The 15,086-nt window shown below is 41.1% G+C and overlaps 1 protein-coding gene across 3 annotated transcripts; it reads right to left on the bottom strand.

The window, feature by feature from the left end:
- Positions 1–1,088: 1,088 nt before the first annotated feature.
- LOC110508616 (cAMP-dependent protein kinase catalytic subunit beta) lies at positions 1,089–14,028 on the bottom strand. 3 transcript variants are annotated; one of them, XM_036966368.1, is made up of 11 exons: positions 13,705–14,018; positions 10,379–10,387; positions 9,488–9,549; positions 9,088–9,216; positions 7,226–7,324; positions 6,876–6,958; positions 5,562–5,688; positions 4,227–4,322; positions 3,932–4,054; positions 3,504–3,668; positions 1,089–2,774 (listed from the first exon to the last, which is right to left on the bottom strand). In XM_036966368.1, exons 1-11 carry the CDS (start codon positions 13,748–13,750, stop codon positions 2,649–2,651), a joined length of 1,065 nt encoding a protein of 354 aa, XP_036822263.1. In that variant the 5' UTR covers positions 13,751–14,018; the 3' UTR covers positions 1,089–2,648. The 3 variants fall into 3 exon arrangements, with proteins under 3 accessions (XP_036822263.1, XP_036822264.1, XP_036822265.1); XM_036966369.1 differs by lacking the exon at positions 10,379–10,387 and having other exon boundaries at positions 13,705–14,028; XM_036966370.1 differs by lacking the exon at positions 7,226–7,324 and having other exon boundaries at positions 13,705–14,019.
- Between the last annotated feature and the right edge of the window lie 1,058 nt (positions 14,029–15,086).

The following is a 15,086-nucleotide window of genomic DNA, read 5'->3' as shown; positions in this document are numbered from 1 at the left end:
AGCAGTGTTTTTCCTCAGTGACAATACGTTTCTGGCGGCCTTCCGTTACGTACAGGTGTTCGAAAACATGCTAGATAGCTGATTAGCACAGGTGGTCCCTCTGTCATCCGTAAACACGCGCTGTAACATGGATATGGCCGTGTGGGAACACTAACCCTATTAAAAGGTGTGTATCAAATGTTTTTTTCCCCCCCTCGCTGATATGAAAGATAAGTATTATGCTAACAAAAAATGTACCGCAAGCGATGCGTGTTAATGTTCAGACTGAGCGTTAATTAAACTCCCCCGTACAGAAGACGCCTTTGTTCAATAAATTGACTAATGTAATAGAACTGAGAGTCATGGTGGAGGGCTAATGGCTCCCATACTAAAGCAGAAGGAGCAATGAGGAAGTATATTGCTGGTGCGGTAAGTTTCACAAAAGCAAGTGAAATCTAAAGGAAAAAAATGTCTGGACACTTATAACATTACATTTACATAAAAACATAGATTTGGTACAAAATAAAAGTGAACCACCCATTTAAGACTTTTGACATAATGATTTTGGAATGAGTCACAGGGAAGAGGGTTTAAGGTCCGTTCAGGGTAACTCCTGATTAAACTACATTGGTGTCAGGAGTAGGATATCACATCCCTGACGAGTTTTAGGCACATTTCATTTTGGAGGCAAACTGCCATTTTTTTCATATATAGCAGTCTACTAGTAAATCAGACCTATTCTTACTATATTGAACCGCTTCAGCTTCTTAAGAGCTTGGATTCCACATTTAACACATCTTCCACTGCCATACAAATATTTTAAGACAGCGAAGAAAAACACATTTTCTTCAGGAAATGTAATCATTTGTGAATTGTAAACAGTCAAATATTGATGGAATTTCCTGAATGACTTCAATTACAGCCAAACTCATTGAAATGATTGCTGTTGTAATGCCAAAGCCATCTCATTTGACTGGGAAATGATGAAATGATTTAACTGAGAGAAGTGGACATGCCAAACAAAACCTATGACATATGCGAAAGTGATCCATTTTTTTTTAACAAGTACATGAACATTTCAGTCATGATGTGTGATGAAGCCTGGTCTCTCAGATGTTATCCTGCTTTATATAGTTTGACAAATATAAGGCCCACACATGAACACTCCTAGAGCAGTATGCCGTTATTTACAAGATCACAAAAAAGAACTTTCCAAACGTTGACACTTTAAAAAATAAAATGTATTAGCATCTCTAATGTGTATAAATAAAAACATATGAAACAATGCATATACTTATGTAATGAGCTGAACAATGACTGGATTATATGTGATACAAAGGTCAAGGAGCAGTCTTGTTTGTTTTTTTGCCAGTGTATGTCTGTGAGAAAAAAACTAAATGTACCTTAATCAAGCATTTCAAACTATGCATACCTATAAGTTGCAACACTACATTCTGTCATAAGAATGAAACAAACAAGGAAAGGAGGGAAGTCAAGAACAGCAATAGGGAAAAACATGGGGAAAAATGGTGTTTTGCAATTTCTTTTGAGGAGTTTGCAAGACTGCTTAGCATCAATATATTGTTATGAAGTGTATACTGGTTTTACTAACAATGTTGAGGCAAAAGCCACAACACAATACACACTGAACTGATCAATTTAAAGAGCGCACCTCAAAAGGACTTGATTTCACTTTAGCGCATCAGGAGCTCCGCAGCTCCACAAATTCATTTAAAAGTGTCCTTTTTTATGAGCGGACCTGAAATCTTACGGAACAAAAAACCATGTATTAAAATGTTAAATAAAAAGGAGAATACAAATTCAACATTTTCTAGAATTTTTCTGACCACTGTTTTGTTATTTTCTGTTTGTAGTTGGGTTCGCCATTCCCTGCAATGACTTCCCCATTACTGGGCTAGAATACCAATGGGCCAGAGAATGGACGCTTTGTGGGGCCGTTGGAATTGGTCTAAAGGGTTCTACAGACAAAGGCAAAGAAAGGGACTTCTCTTCCTCGGTCACCCAATTAGTTGTATTTTGGTCATGCTCTTAGCACTCAATGGTGTTTAATGCGTCTTCGTGACAAAATATACAAAAAGGACAAATACTATTTCTGAAAGCTGGCCAAAACATGGTCCTAGTAGAAGGTGAGAATCATTTTCTATTGAAAAGCATCAGATTTGTAACAGACCATAAAATCGAAACTGTTGACGACTGGAGGCACTGCCCTACAAAACCACACAACCATGTGTGATACTGCCACAGACAAGTCGGTTTGAAGTTACACTGTGTGGACTTATATGAAATTGGCCTCTCTTGTATAGTTACCCTCTCTGGTTTTCCTCCTAAATCGAAAAATATCACATCTGTAAAGGGGAGCACAACATCCAAGACAACAACTGCTTCAAAGTTCAAAAACAGAGTGGGTAGAGGGGATTAAAAAAAAAAAGTGGTGTGTCTGCTTTAATACGCAGGTATGTGTGACAGTGAAGGTGTTATCATTGGCACCCAAGGATCATGGCGACCTCATTCAGCCTTGTGGAATGAAGGAACTACGTAGTAATAGTTGAACAATGGTCTCTGCTCCAACCCCAAGTCTTTAGAAGAGTGCAAAGATCCCCTTATTTTTCATGTGTGTTTTAGCCCTGATATATCCACGTGTGCACGTCCTAAAACTCGGAAAACTCCTTTGCGCATTTTTCCGTTACGGAAACGCGGATCTCCTCCTCCTCGTAGTCGTCGAAGTTGCTCGTGTCGCCAGCGCCTCGACACTTTGGTATGAACGGGGCTTCCACCTGACAACACAGAGAGCAGGATAACCAGGAGCGGAGTTAGAGTGTGCCTTAAGAGGAGACCAAGCTAGTACTTCAATGAGATTCTAATACTGCAAGAATTTCCAGATGCCTAGGCAATACGTCCTGTCAGCAAAATGCATTATGAAGTCATTCTAGTAAGGCAAATAGAAAACATTATGACACCATATAAAGACTGTTGTTGTAAGATGATAATACACAGGAAAAGCACTACTGGAAACTAATAAAATACAGAGGCCTTGTCTGAATACCTGTACTTGTGTTAGGATTTTTGGTGATGCAAAAAAATAAAGTTTTATAGAATGTGACATTTTAAAAACATAGTATACTTTAAATCCCAGGATGTCATACTCATTTCAGCGTTTCATTTAGAATTCACTGCACACTACTGAGGAAGAGAGTAAGTCTTTTCAGACCCACGTCTGTATGACAACAGCTAATAATCAGAATAGGGGACATGCTCTGCAGAAATGTACGAATGGCGTGGAACAAGAGAGATTGTGCATGTAGATTACGCCTTTCAGTATGGCTGAGTAGTAATGTTGATATTTGTTGCTGAAATAGTATGTAGTATGATTAATACACAGTATGTCGTGTTAGTAATTAGTAGGTAAGAATTTGGCCAATGTGTTTCATAAAAGTTAGGTGCTATAAAGAGCAATTCAAGTTCGCATTGATTGTCCTCATCCTCCGACACCGCCTTGTATGTACCTTCCTCTCGTAGATGGCAATCCAGTCCGTTGTAGCGAACCACTTGTGTCCTTTGATGTCGTTGACGCCGTTCTTCAGGTTGCCATAGCGTTTGGTCAGGTCCACCTGCAGCAGGTTCCTCAGCAGGTCCTTCAGGTCAGAGCTGAAGTGGGATGGGAAGCGGACCTACAGGGGGGGACACAGAGATTTGTCTAAATGGTAATGTATTGAGAAATGTCAATTTGCTCCTAGTTGGAACTGTATAGTAAGTGATTAAAGACAGAAGAGGCTAAGCCAAAAGCAAGCCAAGCATTCATTGGGCAGTTAAAACCTACTGAGTTAAACTTACTCCATGAGAACATGACAGGTGTTCAAAATGTGTTAAAACTAGAGGTTAAATAGGTAGGCCATTTCAGACATGCTTAGTGTAAAAATGGACTTGTCCATACCTTTCCAGACACAATCTTCTCATAGATCTGAATAGGCTGGTCAGCGAAGAAGGGAGGGTATCCAGCAGCCATCTCATATATAAGGACCCCCAGGGCCCACCAGTCCACTGCTTTGTTGTAGCCCTACACACAGCACAATGACAAATGTAGTTCACATACACATATGTAATCTAAATTCATGGCAACAAACTAATGTTCCATGTCTTCAAATGTAGTAATTTAATGCACTGTGTGTGTGAGAGTGAGTGAGTGAGTGAGTGAGTGAGAGTGAGTGAGAGTCAGACAGGACTCTCACCTTGCTGAGGATGATCTCGGGCGCCAGGTACTCTGGAGTTCCACACAACGTCCAGGTTCTGCCTTTTACCCTCTTGGCAAATCCAAAGTCTGTCACCTGACCACCAAGAACACGTACAGTCGGTAAAGCAACTTAGCAGAGAAGACATAACCCATCATTTCTGTACAGCACTTTGAGATATCAGCTGATGTAAGAAGGGCTTTAGAAATACATTTGATTTGACATTGCAGTGTACGCCATAGGCAGTGATGTGTCACGCACAGTGCTCCAGTTGGGCCGGTGCTCACCGGTACACAGTACTGGCACCTCAAATGTTCTACTGCTTGAGAACAAGGATGCAAACTGGCGAGGGCCCAAAATGGTAACACAAAAATTCACTTGGATACATGAAAAATCTGTGTGAGGAGCAAGAAAATTGGCTTATTTTCAGATAATAACAAGTAATAAATACACATTTGAATAATCGCAACACTCCTAACTTTACAAACCACAATAGACAGACAAAATTGTGTCCTGGGGTAGGGGGGAGTTGGGCTCTTTGGTCTAGTTTAAGGTTGATCATGACAGATAATGATAATCTGCCTCCCCAGATAGCTATCTAAAATCTGTTTTACTTGCCAAATTCTGTTCTTGGTTTAGCTTTTCCAGGTTTCAGAATTCTGTCAAAATCAACCCCTTTTACTGATAGAAAACCAACTAAATGTTATGTTCTAAGTCCACAACAATGCTTTAAAAACACAGTTAGGAGACCACATTTGATGTCAAAAAATTTATTAATCTATGTGGGAGAGTGTAGTTGCCCTTTAATTCAATTGTGCACCAGCAAGAGCCTATTGTGTTTGGCTAGTAGCAGTGTTTCTGTAGCGGTGTTTCATGTGAACCTGATTGGTACAAAGTTATCATACCAGGTAAGCCTACTTTGCAGACAACATTTAATTGGGAAGGTTTTTTGGGGGAAAACCTTTAGAAATGTTTCCGCATACTAACTGGCTACACAACACACACAGAAGTTTTACAACTTCAGGACGTTGCAGGAAATACACATCACTGATGCATTATTTTCAGGAATTATGAGTTCAATACCTTTAACTTCCTGTTCTCAGTCAATGATTTCAATATGAGACACAGACCCCTTCCCCTTTTTCTCTTCGGATCTACACGATTCACTTGGATGGGCTATTTTGAAATCAAAACGGTGAATATCTCCCGAAAAGAGACAGGTTTGCATCCCTGTCAGTAGGCCTACCGGCATCCTTTATGCAACATTGGCTCTAAAATAAGAACCCTGGTGCTGTACAATGAAAATGATCCACTTGAAGCATTGGTCACGCATACCTGGATGTAGCCATGCTGATCGATTAGAAGGTTCTCAGGCTTCAGATCTCTGTAGATAAGGTCTAGTGAATGGAGGTACTCAAATGTCAGTACTATCTGGGCCGCGTAAAACCGTGCGTGGGGTTCACTGTGAAGGAAAAGTAGGAGAATCTGTTTAACTGATCACATAGTAAGCACAAAAATGTAATTGGAGTTGTAATTAACTACCAGCTATATGAGCACTGAATTTAAAATAAATACACATACCCCCCCTCTGTATTTATTTGGACAGTGAAGCGAAAACATTTAATGCACTGTATCTTGTCCCCCCCATTTGAAGGCGTCATAAGTATTTGGATTTCTGTTGTAGTGTATTCTGTTGGTACAAAAGTTACAAAAAAAGGTACGAAAGTTGACTATTTGGTCCCATATTCCCAGCATGCAATGACTACGTCAAGGTTGTGACTCTACAAACTTGTTGGATGCATTTGCAGGATTGTGTCGTGTGGTAGGTAGCCTGGTGGGTAGGAGTGTTGGGCCGGTAACCAAAAGATTGCTGGATCGAAGCTACCGGCACCTCTCTGACTCAGAGGAGTTGGGTTAAATGCGGAAGACACATTTATGTTGACTACATTCAGTTGTACAACTGGTATCCCCTTTCCCTTTCTCAATAGAAATGAATGAGAAATAACGTAGTGTCATTTTGGAGTCATTTTAATTGTAAATAAGAATAGAATATGTTTCTGAACACTTCTACAATACTGTGGATGCTACCATGATTACGGATAATCATTGCGTTTCAGCCTTATTTAAAATTAACGTAACTCCAAAATAACACGTTATTTATAATTCATTTCTGTTGGGTACAAAATAATCTGAAACAACCAAAACAAACTGAAAACGCCATCCAACAACATTGTTGATTCACGTGACGTAGTCGTGATGTAGTCATTGCGTGCTGGGAATATGGGACCAAATACTCAACTTTTAAACTTTTAAAACTGAATTTTCTAAACACTTCCAACAACCTTCAAAATGGAGAGACTAGATACATAAAGTGCATTCAAGTCTAAATTGGGAAAATACCCTCAAATGAAAGGGGACATTCTGTACTGTCACCTCAGAACTTTTGATCTGAAATCCAATTCTGGAGAACAAAGCCAAATTAAAATGTTGTAAATTCACTGTCCAAAAAAAAATAATACATAGATGAATGTAGGTATAAAAAAAAAAGTTTCCCAAAATAATTTTCAATCAACAAATGGAAAATCAATAAACAACTTATAATCAACCAGATATTGTATTGACGAGCAGAACGTTCAGACAGACGCTCACCTGAACCTTCCGATTCGTCTTAGATGTGAAAACATCTCTCCTCCTGGAACATACTCCATCACCATGTACAAATTGGAGTTGTCCTGTGGAGGGACACAGACCGACATAAACAAATCCAGTCAGATACTGAGGAAACTGAATAATAAAAAGGCCATATGTATGAAGTGTCTCATAGTGCTGGGATCAGCCCCCCCCCCGCCCCCATTTAAATCAAATTCATTATGATCAAAAGGAGAAACCAGCCCTAAATCAGCACTCCTAGTTTGAGACGCTTGATTCATAGCCTCTGATCTCAATGTCCAGATTAAAAACACTGTATGCAGAAGGGGGAAAAAAAAAATGAACTGTACCTTGAAGGCATAATCAAGTCTGACGAGGAAGGGAAAAGACACGGCCTGCAATATTCTCTTCTCATTTAACGTGTGTTCTATTTGCTTGAGTTTCACCACCTACCAGACAAAGAAGTGATCATCAGACAGTCTTGACCGACAGTTCAATTACAGTTTAATGATGGCATGACAAGGTTGTAGAGGTTTTTTTTTGGGGGGGGGGGGGGGGGGGGCAGGACAGCTTTAGTCTCGTAATTACGGTAGCAGACCATTTATGTTAGCTCGCGAGATCATGAGGCTTGTGTGGCTAGGACAGCTTTTAGATTGCATTCCAGTAATCACATTTTTGTCACTTGCGCCAAATACAACAGCTGTAGAAATGCTTACTTACAAGCCCTTAACCAACAATGCAGTTAAAAAAAAGAGTAATGAAAATATTTGCTAAATAAAAATACGTTACAATAACGAGGCTATATACAGGGGGTACCGGTAGCGAGTCAACGTGTGGGGGTACAGGTTAGTCGAGGTAATTTGTACATAGGGGTAAAGTGACTATGCATATATAAACAGCGAGCAGCAGCAGTGTAAAAACAAAGGGGAGGGGGGCTTGACAATTTTTTGTCCCTTCCTCTGACACCGCCTAGTATATAGGTCCTGAGTGGCAGGAAGCTTGGCCCTAGTGATGTACTGGGCCATACGCAATAGCCTCTGTAACGCCTTGCGGTCGGATGCCAACCAGTTGCCATACCAGGCGGTGATGCAACCGGTCAGGATGCTCTCGATGGTGCAGCCGTAGAACTTTGATGATCTGGGGACCCATGCCAAATCTTTTCAGTCTCCTGAGGGGGAAAAGGTGTTGTCATGCCCTCTTCACGACTGTCTTTGTATGTTTGGACCAGGATAGTTTGTGGGTGATGTGGACACCAAGGAGCTTGAAACTCTCGACCCGCTCCAACTCTCGACCCGCTCCACTACAGCCCCGTCAATGTTCAGCCCTCATTTACCTGTAGTCCACGATCAGCTCCTTTGTCTTGCTCACATTGAGGGAGAGGTTGGAAAGAGACTAAGGTATTATAATCCAGACACTAACAGGTCCGATCATATCCGTCCGTGCATGTGATGAGGAACCACTGGCAGACATTACTGCCGGCCGGCCGGTACTAAAATTACACAATCATACTTATGTTATGCCACCAGATAACATCTACAGCAGTGGTATTCAAAGTTGGGGTCGCAACCTTGCAGTGGAGTTTGCACAATAAAAAAATTACAAATATTTGAGTACATGTTATTGTATGGAACAAGTCACAACATACATTTGAGAAAGATAATTAAAATAAATAAATTTACTCAATAAAAATTGTATTTGTTTTCTTTAATTTTGATAAGAGATGAAAGTGTAATGATGTAAAAATCTTAAATGTACCGATTTTTAAGGTCGTGTCATTACATTTGGAAAAAAATGGGTTCCCCAGAACTTCTGGCGGAAAAAAATGGGTTCCCCAGAAATTCTGGCGGAAAGAAATGGGGTCCCGCTGGAAAAGTTTGAATACGACTGATCTACAGTGTTATTTAATTCTTGCCCCATTTTTTGTTTGATATTATTTTATTGGAGAGTGGAATTGCACATTATCTTTACTGTATTTTTGATGCTTTATTTAGACGGGTACAAACAGCTGGGATGAGAGTAAGGGAGGCATGCATGTGCTTGCTGCCTGGAGTGATACCCACTCGACCAAGGCTTTGCACTTGTTGCCCCGTTTGATGCCCTAAAATAGCATCTCTTCATCCTCTTCCCATAGCAAGGCGATACATTGCCTTGTCAGCTCATACATGGGCTACACGTCCTTGGAAAGGCCAGCTGTTTTCCACTGGGAACCAACCTTTTGCTTGTCCAGTATTTTCATGGCGAAGAACTGCTCTGTTCCTTTATGTTTGACCAGCATGACTCTTCCAAACGAGCCTGTACCCAGGGTCTTTAGCCTGTCAAAGTCATCTAGGCCCGTCGTGCTCTAGAATGGGGTCACACAAAACACAGGGTGTGGATTACCTAATGGACATACCACAGCAGCAGTCCCAGGTTTTACTCAGTTCAACTTAAATATTCCCCACATCCACGTCTCCTTTTCTATACACATTGGTGAAGGACTTTGGACCTTCTCACCAATTCGGTTGGGAAGAAGGCAAAGAGATAGGATGTGAGGAATCACAGAAAGAATAAAATGAGAGTCCCCAAACCCTGGATTTGTAGTTCCAACCTTAAGAGCATTGAAAACATCTCACCTGTGGTGGACATTCCCATTTCCGTAAGAAGTCTTCTTTGGCTTTGGCTAGGAACTCTTTCACTGTATGGAAGAAAGATATACACAGGCACAATTAGCTAACAGGAAGGAATTGTCTGTCAACCCATGATGCATTCCTATTTATTGACCTGGGATTTGATTTGCACGGAGTGGGCAACAAAGTACAAAGGAAATCTTAATGGAATCTTATGTGGAAATTCTTGAACAGTGACCGGGTATCAACTGTAACAAAATCAGTATGAAATGGAATTCAATGGAGACAAAGACTGGTAAGGTCTAACTAACCAAACTCCTATCTGCATTTTACATTAACAAAATGCATGTACGGAGAAGGGGGGGGGGGGGGGGGGGGGACAACATCAAAACGTTTTTTTCTAGTGATACATTAAAAAAAACACACCAACCAAGACGGGCAGTCTAAGTAAGAAGTGATGCCAAGAGCTCCATTTGTATTTTTTCTTTAAATAAGATAGGGGGATGTACGGATTCACTAAGACAGGTGAAGAGGCTGGGCTCTCTCGAAGCATGCAGAACTCTTGTGCATCACTTTCTTTCTGCACCGACTGTGCATTAGGGCCCAATACTGTTCATGGGAAGGCTTTAACACAGAGTATTATTTTCAGAATTGTTTTTGACGAACAAGGACAAACCAAAACACATGGAAGAACACAGCAGACATGAGATATCCAGAATGACAGAATGCAGATGACAAAAACACAGAGGTTTAGGTAATGGTTTTGGCAGAACCTAGATGGAAGCATATACTGAACCACTACTACAAGCCAAGCTTGGGTTCATTTACAATAGAATCAACGCGTGCAAGGTTTCGGACTTCTGTCATTTTGGGAATCTAGTGGAAGAATGGGCATACCAAATGTCTCTATAGATCACCCAAGGATTTGCAGGAACAATGTGGAAGGGATGATGTGGAAGAAAAAGAGAAAGAGAATGCATAAATCTAACAAGTATATCAGATCAACAAACATGGACCACATGCAGTGAAGAACAATAGAAGATGACAACGAAGGAAAGAAAAAGACACTATTACAGAGAGAGAAAGAGTTGTCATTCTTCTTCTGGAATTCAGTTTGGCAAAGAAAAACACAAGATGACTAATTACAATGTTTGTTAATGACTCCTGTGGGTAAGAAAGTTTAAACAGACATGACTAGGATGGCAAATTATGTACAAATACAAAGATGTAGCAAACAGAAAAAGGCTTCAATAATCGTGCAGTTCTTTATATAGGCTACAGTGTGTTGAACCACTAAAAATCCCACATTACCCTGGCCTGACAAGTAGACTATGCTGTATATGATAAAATATATATTAAAAAAATTAACACATTTACATAAGTATTCAGACCCTTTACTCAGTACATTGTTGAAGCACCTTTGGCAACGGTTACAGCCTCAAGTCTTCTTGGCACACCTGTACCCGGGGAGTTTCCCCCATTCTTCTCTGCAGTTCCTCTCAAGCTCTGTCAGATTGGATGGGGAGCGTTGCTGCACAGCTATTTTCAGGTCTCTCCAGAGACTTGTCCCAAAGCCACTCCTGAGTTGTCTTGGCTGTGTGCTTAGCGTCTTTGTCCTGTTGGAAGGTGAACGTTTGCCACCCCAGTCGGAGGTCCTGAGCGCTCTGGAGCAGGTTTTCATCAAGGACCTCTCTGTACATCATTCCCTCGATCCTGACTTGTCTCCCAGTCACTTCCGCTGAAAAACTTTTGGTACCCTTCCCCAGATCTGTGGCTCGACATAATCCTGTCTCTGAGCTCTACGGACAATTCCTTCGACCTCATGGCTTGGTTTTTGCTCTGACATGCACTGTCAACTGTGGAACCCTATATAGACAGGTGTGCGCTTTTCCAAATAATGTCCAATCAATTGAATTTTCCACAGGTGGACTCCAATCAAGTTGTAGAAACATCTCAAGGATGACCAATGGAAACTGGATGCACCTGAGCTCAATTTCAAGTCTCATAGCAATGGGTCTGAATACTTGTGTAAATAAGATATGTTTTTTTTATTTTTAATATACCTGTTTTAACTTTGTCATTATGAGGTGTGTTTGAATTGAGGATTTTTTTATTTGTTTAATACATTTTAGAATAAGGCTGTAACGTAACAAAATGTGGAAAAAGTCAAGGGGTCTCAATACTTTCCGAATGCACTGTATGACCACCTAGCTAATGTAAATGTTTACATAATCAGAGCTGGTTATGGTTAACTGTACTGAATGTGATCACTTTTAAAAGACATAAGCTAGGTGTCCATTGTACAGTAGAACAATGTTCACCTCAGTACAGTTTTTAGAGATGAGCACCACTAAGTTCATATTTTTAGAACATGGTTGGTTTTTTATTTTTTTATTTTTTTAAATGTGCCTAACATGTTTAACAACATGGAAGGTTGATATGGAACAGTGAAACAAGGCTCAGAATTCAGTGTCAGAATTAGCCTACCTCCCTACCTCCCTGTCAAACTGAGAGCCAAACAAAGAGCTATTATCAGGAACCAGGTTGCCAGACCTGTAAACAGCAACAGGGCAGACAAATCTGTAGCAGCAGCAGTTGAGGGCACTGTGGCTTAGACAGGTTTAACACCAGAAGGTTGAGAGACTGGGGCTCATGTTATGTCAAAACAGACAGGAAAACAGACAGCACAGCACAGGCTTTTGGTTTCACTGATCAGATCAAAGAACACCGCTTGCTTCCTGAAACTGGAAAGATACCTGTGGCTGACCAGGTTCCTGTGCCTCTGCCTGGTCTCTTCCAACACTTCAGTAAATGTCATATGAACAGATTAACAGCATTGTAAAGTGACAAAGCTTTTAAATGACCTAGATACATTACTACCTACCATAAATGTTCAAATTTGTCCGTATATTTTTATCAAAAGTGAAGTAGATGGAACAGCATATATGCACACTCACAAGCCAGTGGCATTTCCCAGACTAACTTGAGTAAGATTAGTTTGCAAGCAGTTCACACACATTCAGATCTGGACACAAACCAATGCGTCAATATTCCTGACTGTATAGGACTTCATGGGGAAACATTTCAAAATGTATCAAGTCATGCAGTGCATTGATTATCAGCATACATATGTCAAAGTGTACCACTGCAAATTAATACACTCCCAGGGCTAGTTGCGTCAAAGCTTGTAATTCCCCTTATCCTCTTACGAAGGTCTGGTGACAAGCTGTCCCAGTCAATGACAAACTGTGCTGTATGTGTGTGCATGTAGAACTGCACATCACTAAGATTAAACAGACTCTAAACCAAAATGACTTGTGAGATAAATCACTTGGGAAGGTTGCATTACGGGCCTGGTTTTATGAATGGCAAGTGGGCATTTGTCATTTCTTCACCATATTTGGTCACTGTTTAGAGGAGCGCTAGAGAGTACTGTAGAGGGAAAGCTGTGTGTGTGTGAGATAGATATATATATATATATATATATATACACATACAGCGCCTCAAGACTGATGTGGAGGCAGTCTGATAATTGAAACCCCATACTTAAACAACTTATCCTTAGGTGTGATTAATCTAACATGACAATTGTAAATAGTTTAGGAGTAGAGTGAACTTCTGGTTGCTAACGATCTATCACACTTGTAAGATTACAAATTAGCTAGCTAAAACAACTCGAATCTACAAACGCAATGTCAAAACAACAGGCCTCATAGGCTATGAGACCAACACACGTCAGATAGTCTAGACTTTGCAATGCTACAGTACCGTAGCTGGCATTGAACATTACTCTGGCTTGGTGATGTCTCACGGGCCTGGCGGTGGCTCACTAACGCTGATATACAGCTAGCTCTCACTGACGTTAGCTAGGTAGACAACATCATAGCGAAAGTGCTAAAACAACCCGCTAGCTAGCTAATGTTAATGGTTAGCTAGGCCTCTGGACCAGGTTGTAACTATTTAGTTACGCATCCCTTGTACTGGTGATCTAGCTGGGATTAATGCACAAACCATTTACTATAAATGATCGTCGATAGCCAAATATAGGGGCGAGGGTGTAATTCATGGAAATGTTTACAACATCAGGGATACATTTGCGTGTGCGCCCTCCCGATGTTGTCCATTTAAAAAAAAAAGTCAAACGTGACAATGTTCGCATACTAACTGGGTAGTTAGCTAACTTTAGCTAGTAAAGATAATGCTACACGACCGCCCCAACTCACCGCTCTCCAGCTCGTTGCCTTTCTTGGCCGTAGCAGCGTTTCCCATCTTATGGAAGACACGGCGATCGCTCAGACTGCGGGAGATGGCGGTAGCTAGCTACAGCTGTTGTTGAGTGGCGTTCCCCTTGTAGGCAAAATCGTTAATTTGGAACAATATAGAGAAATTCAATTGATAACGTTACAGCCAAATATGAAAGAAGGAGCCCAAATCCCTGTTCACCACCCCCCTTCTTTAGATACTCCCCTTCCTGGCTCTTCTATATCTCGCTGACATGCAGCTAGCGGTCACTGCTCTCACACTTCCCCCCCCCCACCCCCACCCAAGCGTTCACTGTTGATTGCTTGGTCAAAGACTTTCTATATGTGAAGAGATGGGATATCGCACTCAATCTGCTTCCGCCTTTACTAAAGGCTTAAATTAGAGGCTTGTGAGTTGGTCCAGGGGAGAACGACTGCCCCCTCTCACTGAAGCCACAGAAATTCAAGGCCGACGCGGTACTGCAGGCATCGTTTGCACGAAACAGGATCCCCCATTATAGTGAATGTAAAAATTGCATTCTCAATCTTCTTGGTCAATCTTCGTGTAAATACAAACATACACCAGATGTAAGTCCGTGAACTAATTATAAAAGAAATCTCCCACAGAAGACGTTATAACGATAATTAAGTTGCTAATGGCAGCCTGCAGTACCCTGGTCTGACTTCAACATCACCTTCAACATTGCTCTGATAATAAGGGTTTAACCACCCACTTGGTGGGAATTGTAACTTTTCTAAATTATTAAATTACCTTTGGTTACGTGGCTCATATAGCAAGGACCACCATATGATCAAATACAGCTAACCCTTTAGCTAAATAGTTGTGGTAACTACAATACATGGGCAAAAGTATGTGGACACCTACTCGTCGAACATCTCATTCCAAAATCATGGGCAATATTATGGAATTGGTCCCCCCCTTTGTTCATATAACAGCCTCCACTCTTCTGGGAAGGCTTGCCCCTAGATGTTGGAACATTGCTGCAGGGACTTGCTTCCATTCATTCACTACAGTCCCTGGTTCGAATCCAGGCCGTATCAAATCCGGCCGTGATTGGGAGTCCAATAGGGCGGCGCACAATTGGCCCAGCGTCGTCCAGGTTTGGCAAGGATAGGCCGTCATTGTAAATAAGAATTTGTTTTTATCTGACTTGTCTAGTTAAATAAAGGTTAAAAAAAATGCCTTAGTGAGGTCGCCCACTGATGTTGGGCAATTAGGCCTGGCTCACAGTCAGCATTCCAATTAATCCCAAAGGTGTTCGATGGGGTTGAGGTCAGGGCTCTGTGCAGGCCAGCCAAATTCTTCCACACCAATCTCAACAAACCATTTCTGTATGGACCTT

Source organism: Oncorhynchus mykiss, chromosome 28, assembly GCF_013265735.2.
Source record: "Oncorhynchus mykiss isolate Arlee chromosome 28, USDA_OmykA_1.1, whole genome shotgun sequence".
NCBI classification, from domain to species: Eukaryota; Metazoa; Chordata; class Actinopteri; order Salmoniformes; family Salmonidae; genus Oncorhynchus; species Oncorhynchus mykiss.
Note: the sequence above shows the minus strand (reverse complement) of the source record. Positions and strands in the feature narration are given on the sequence as shown.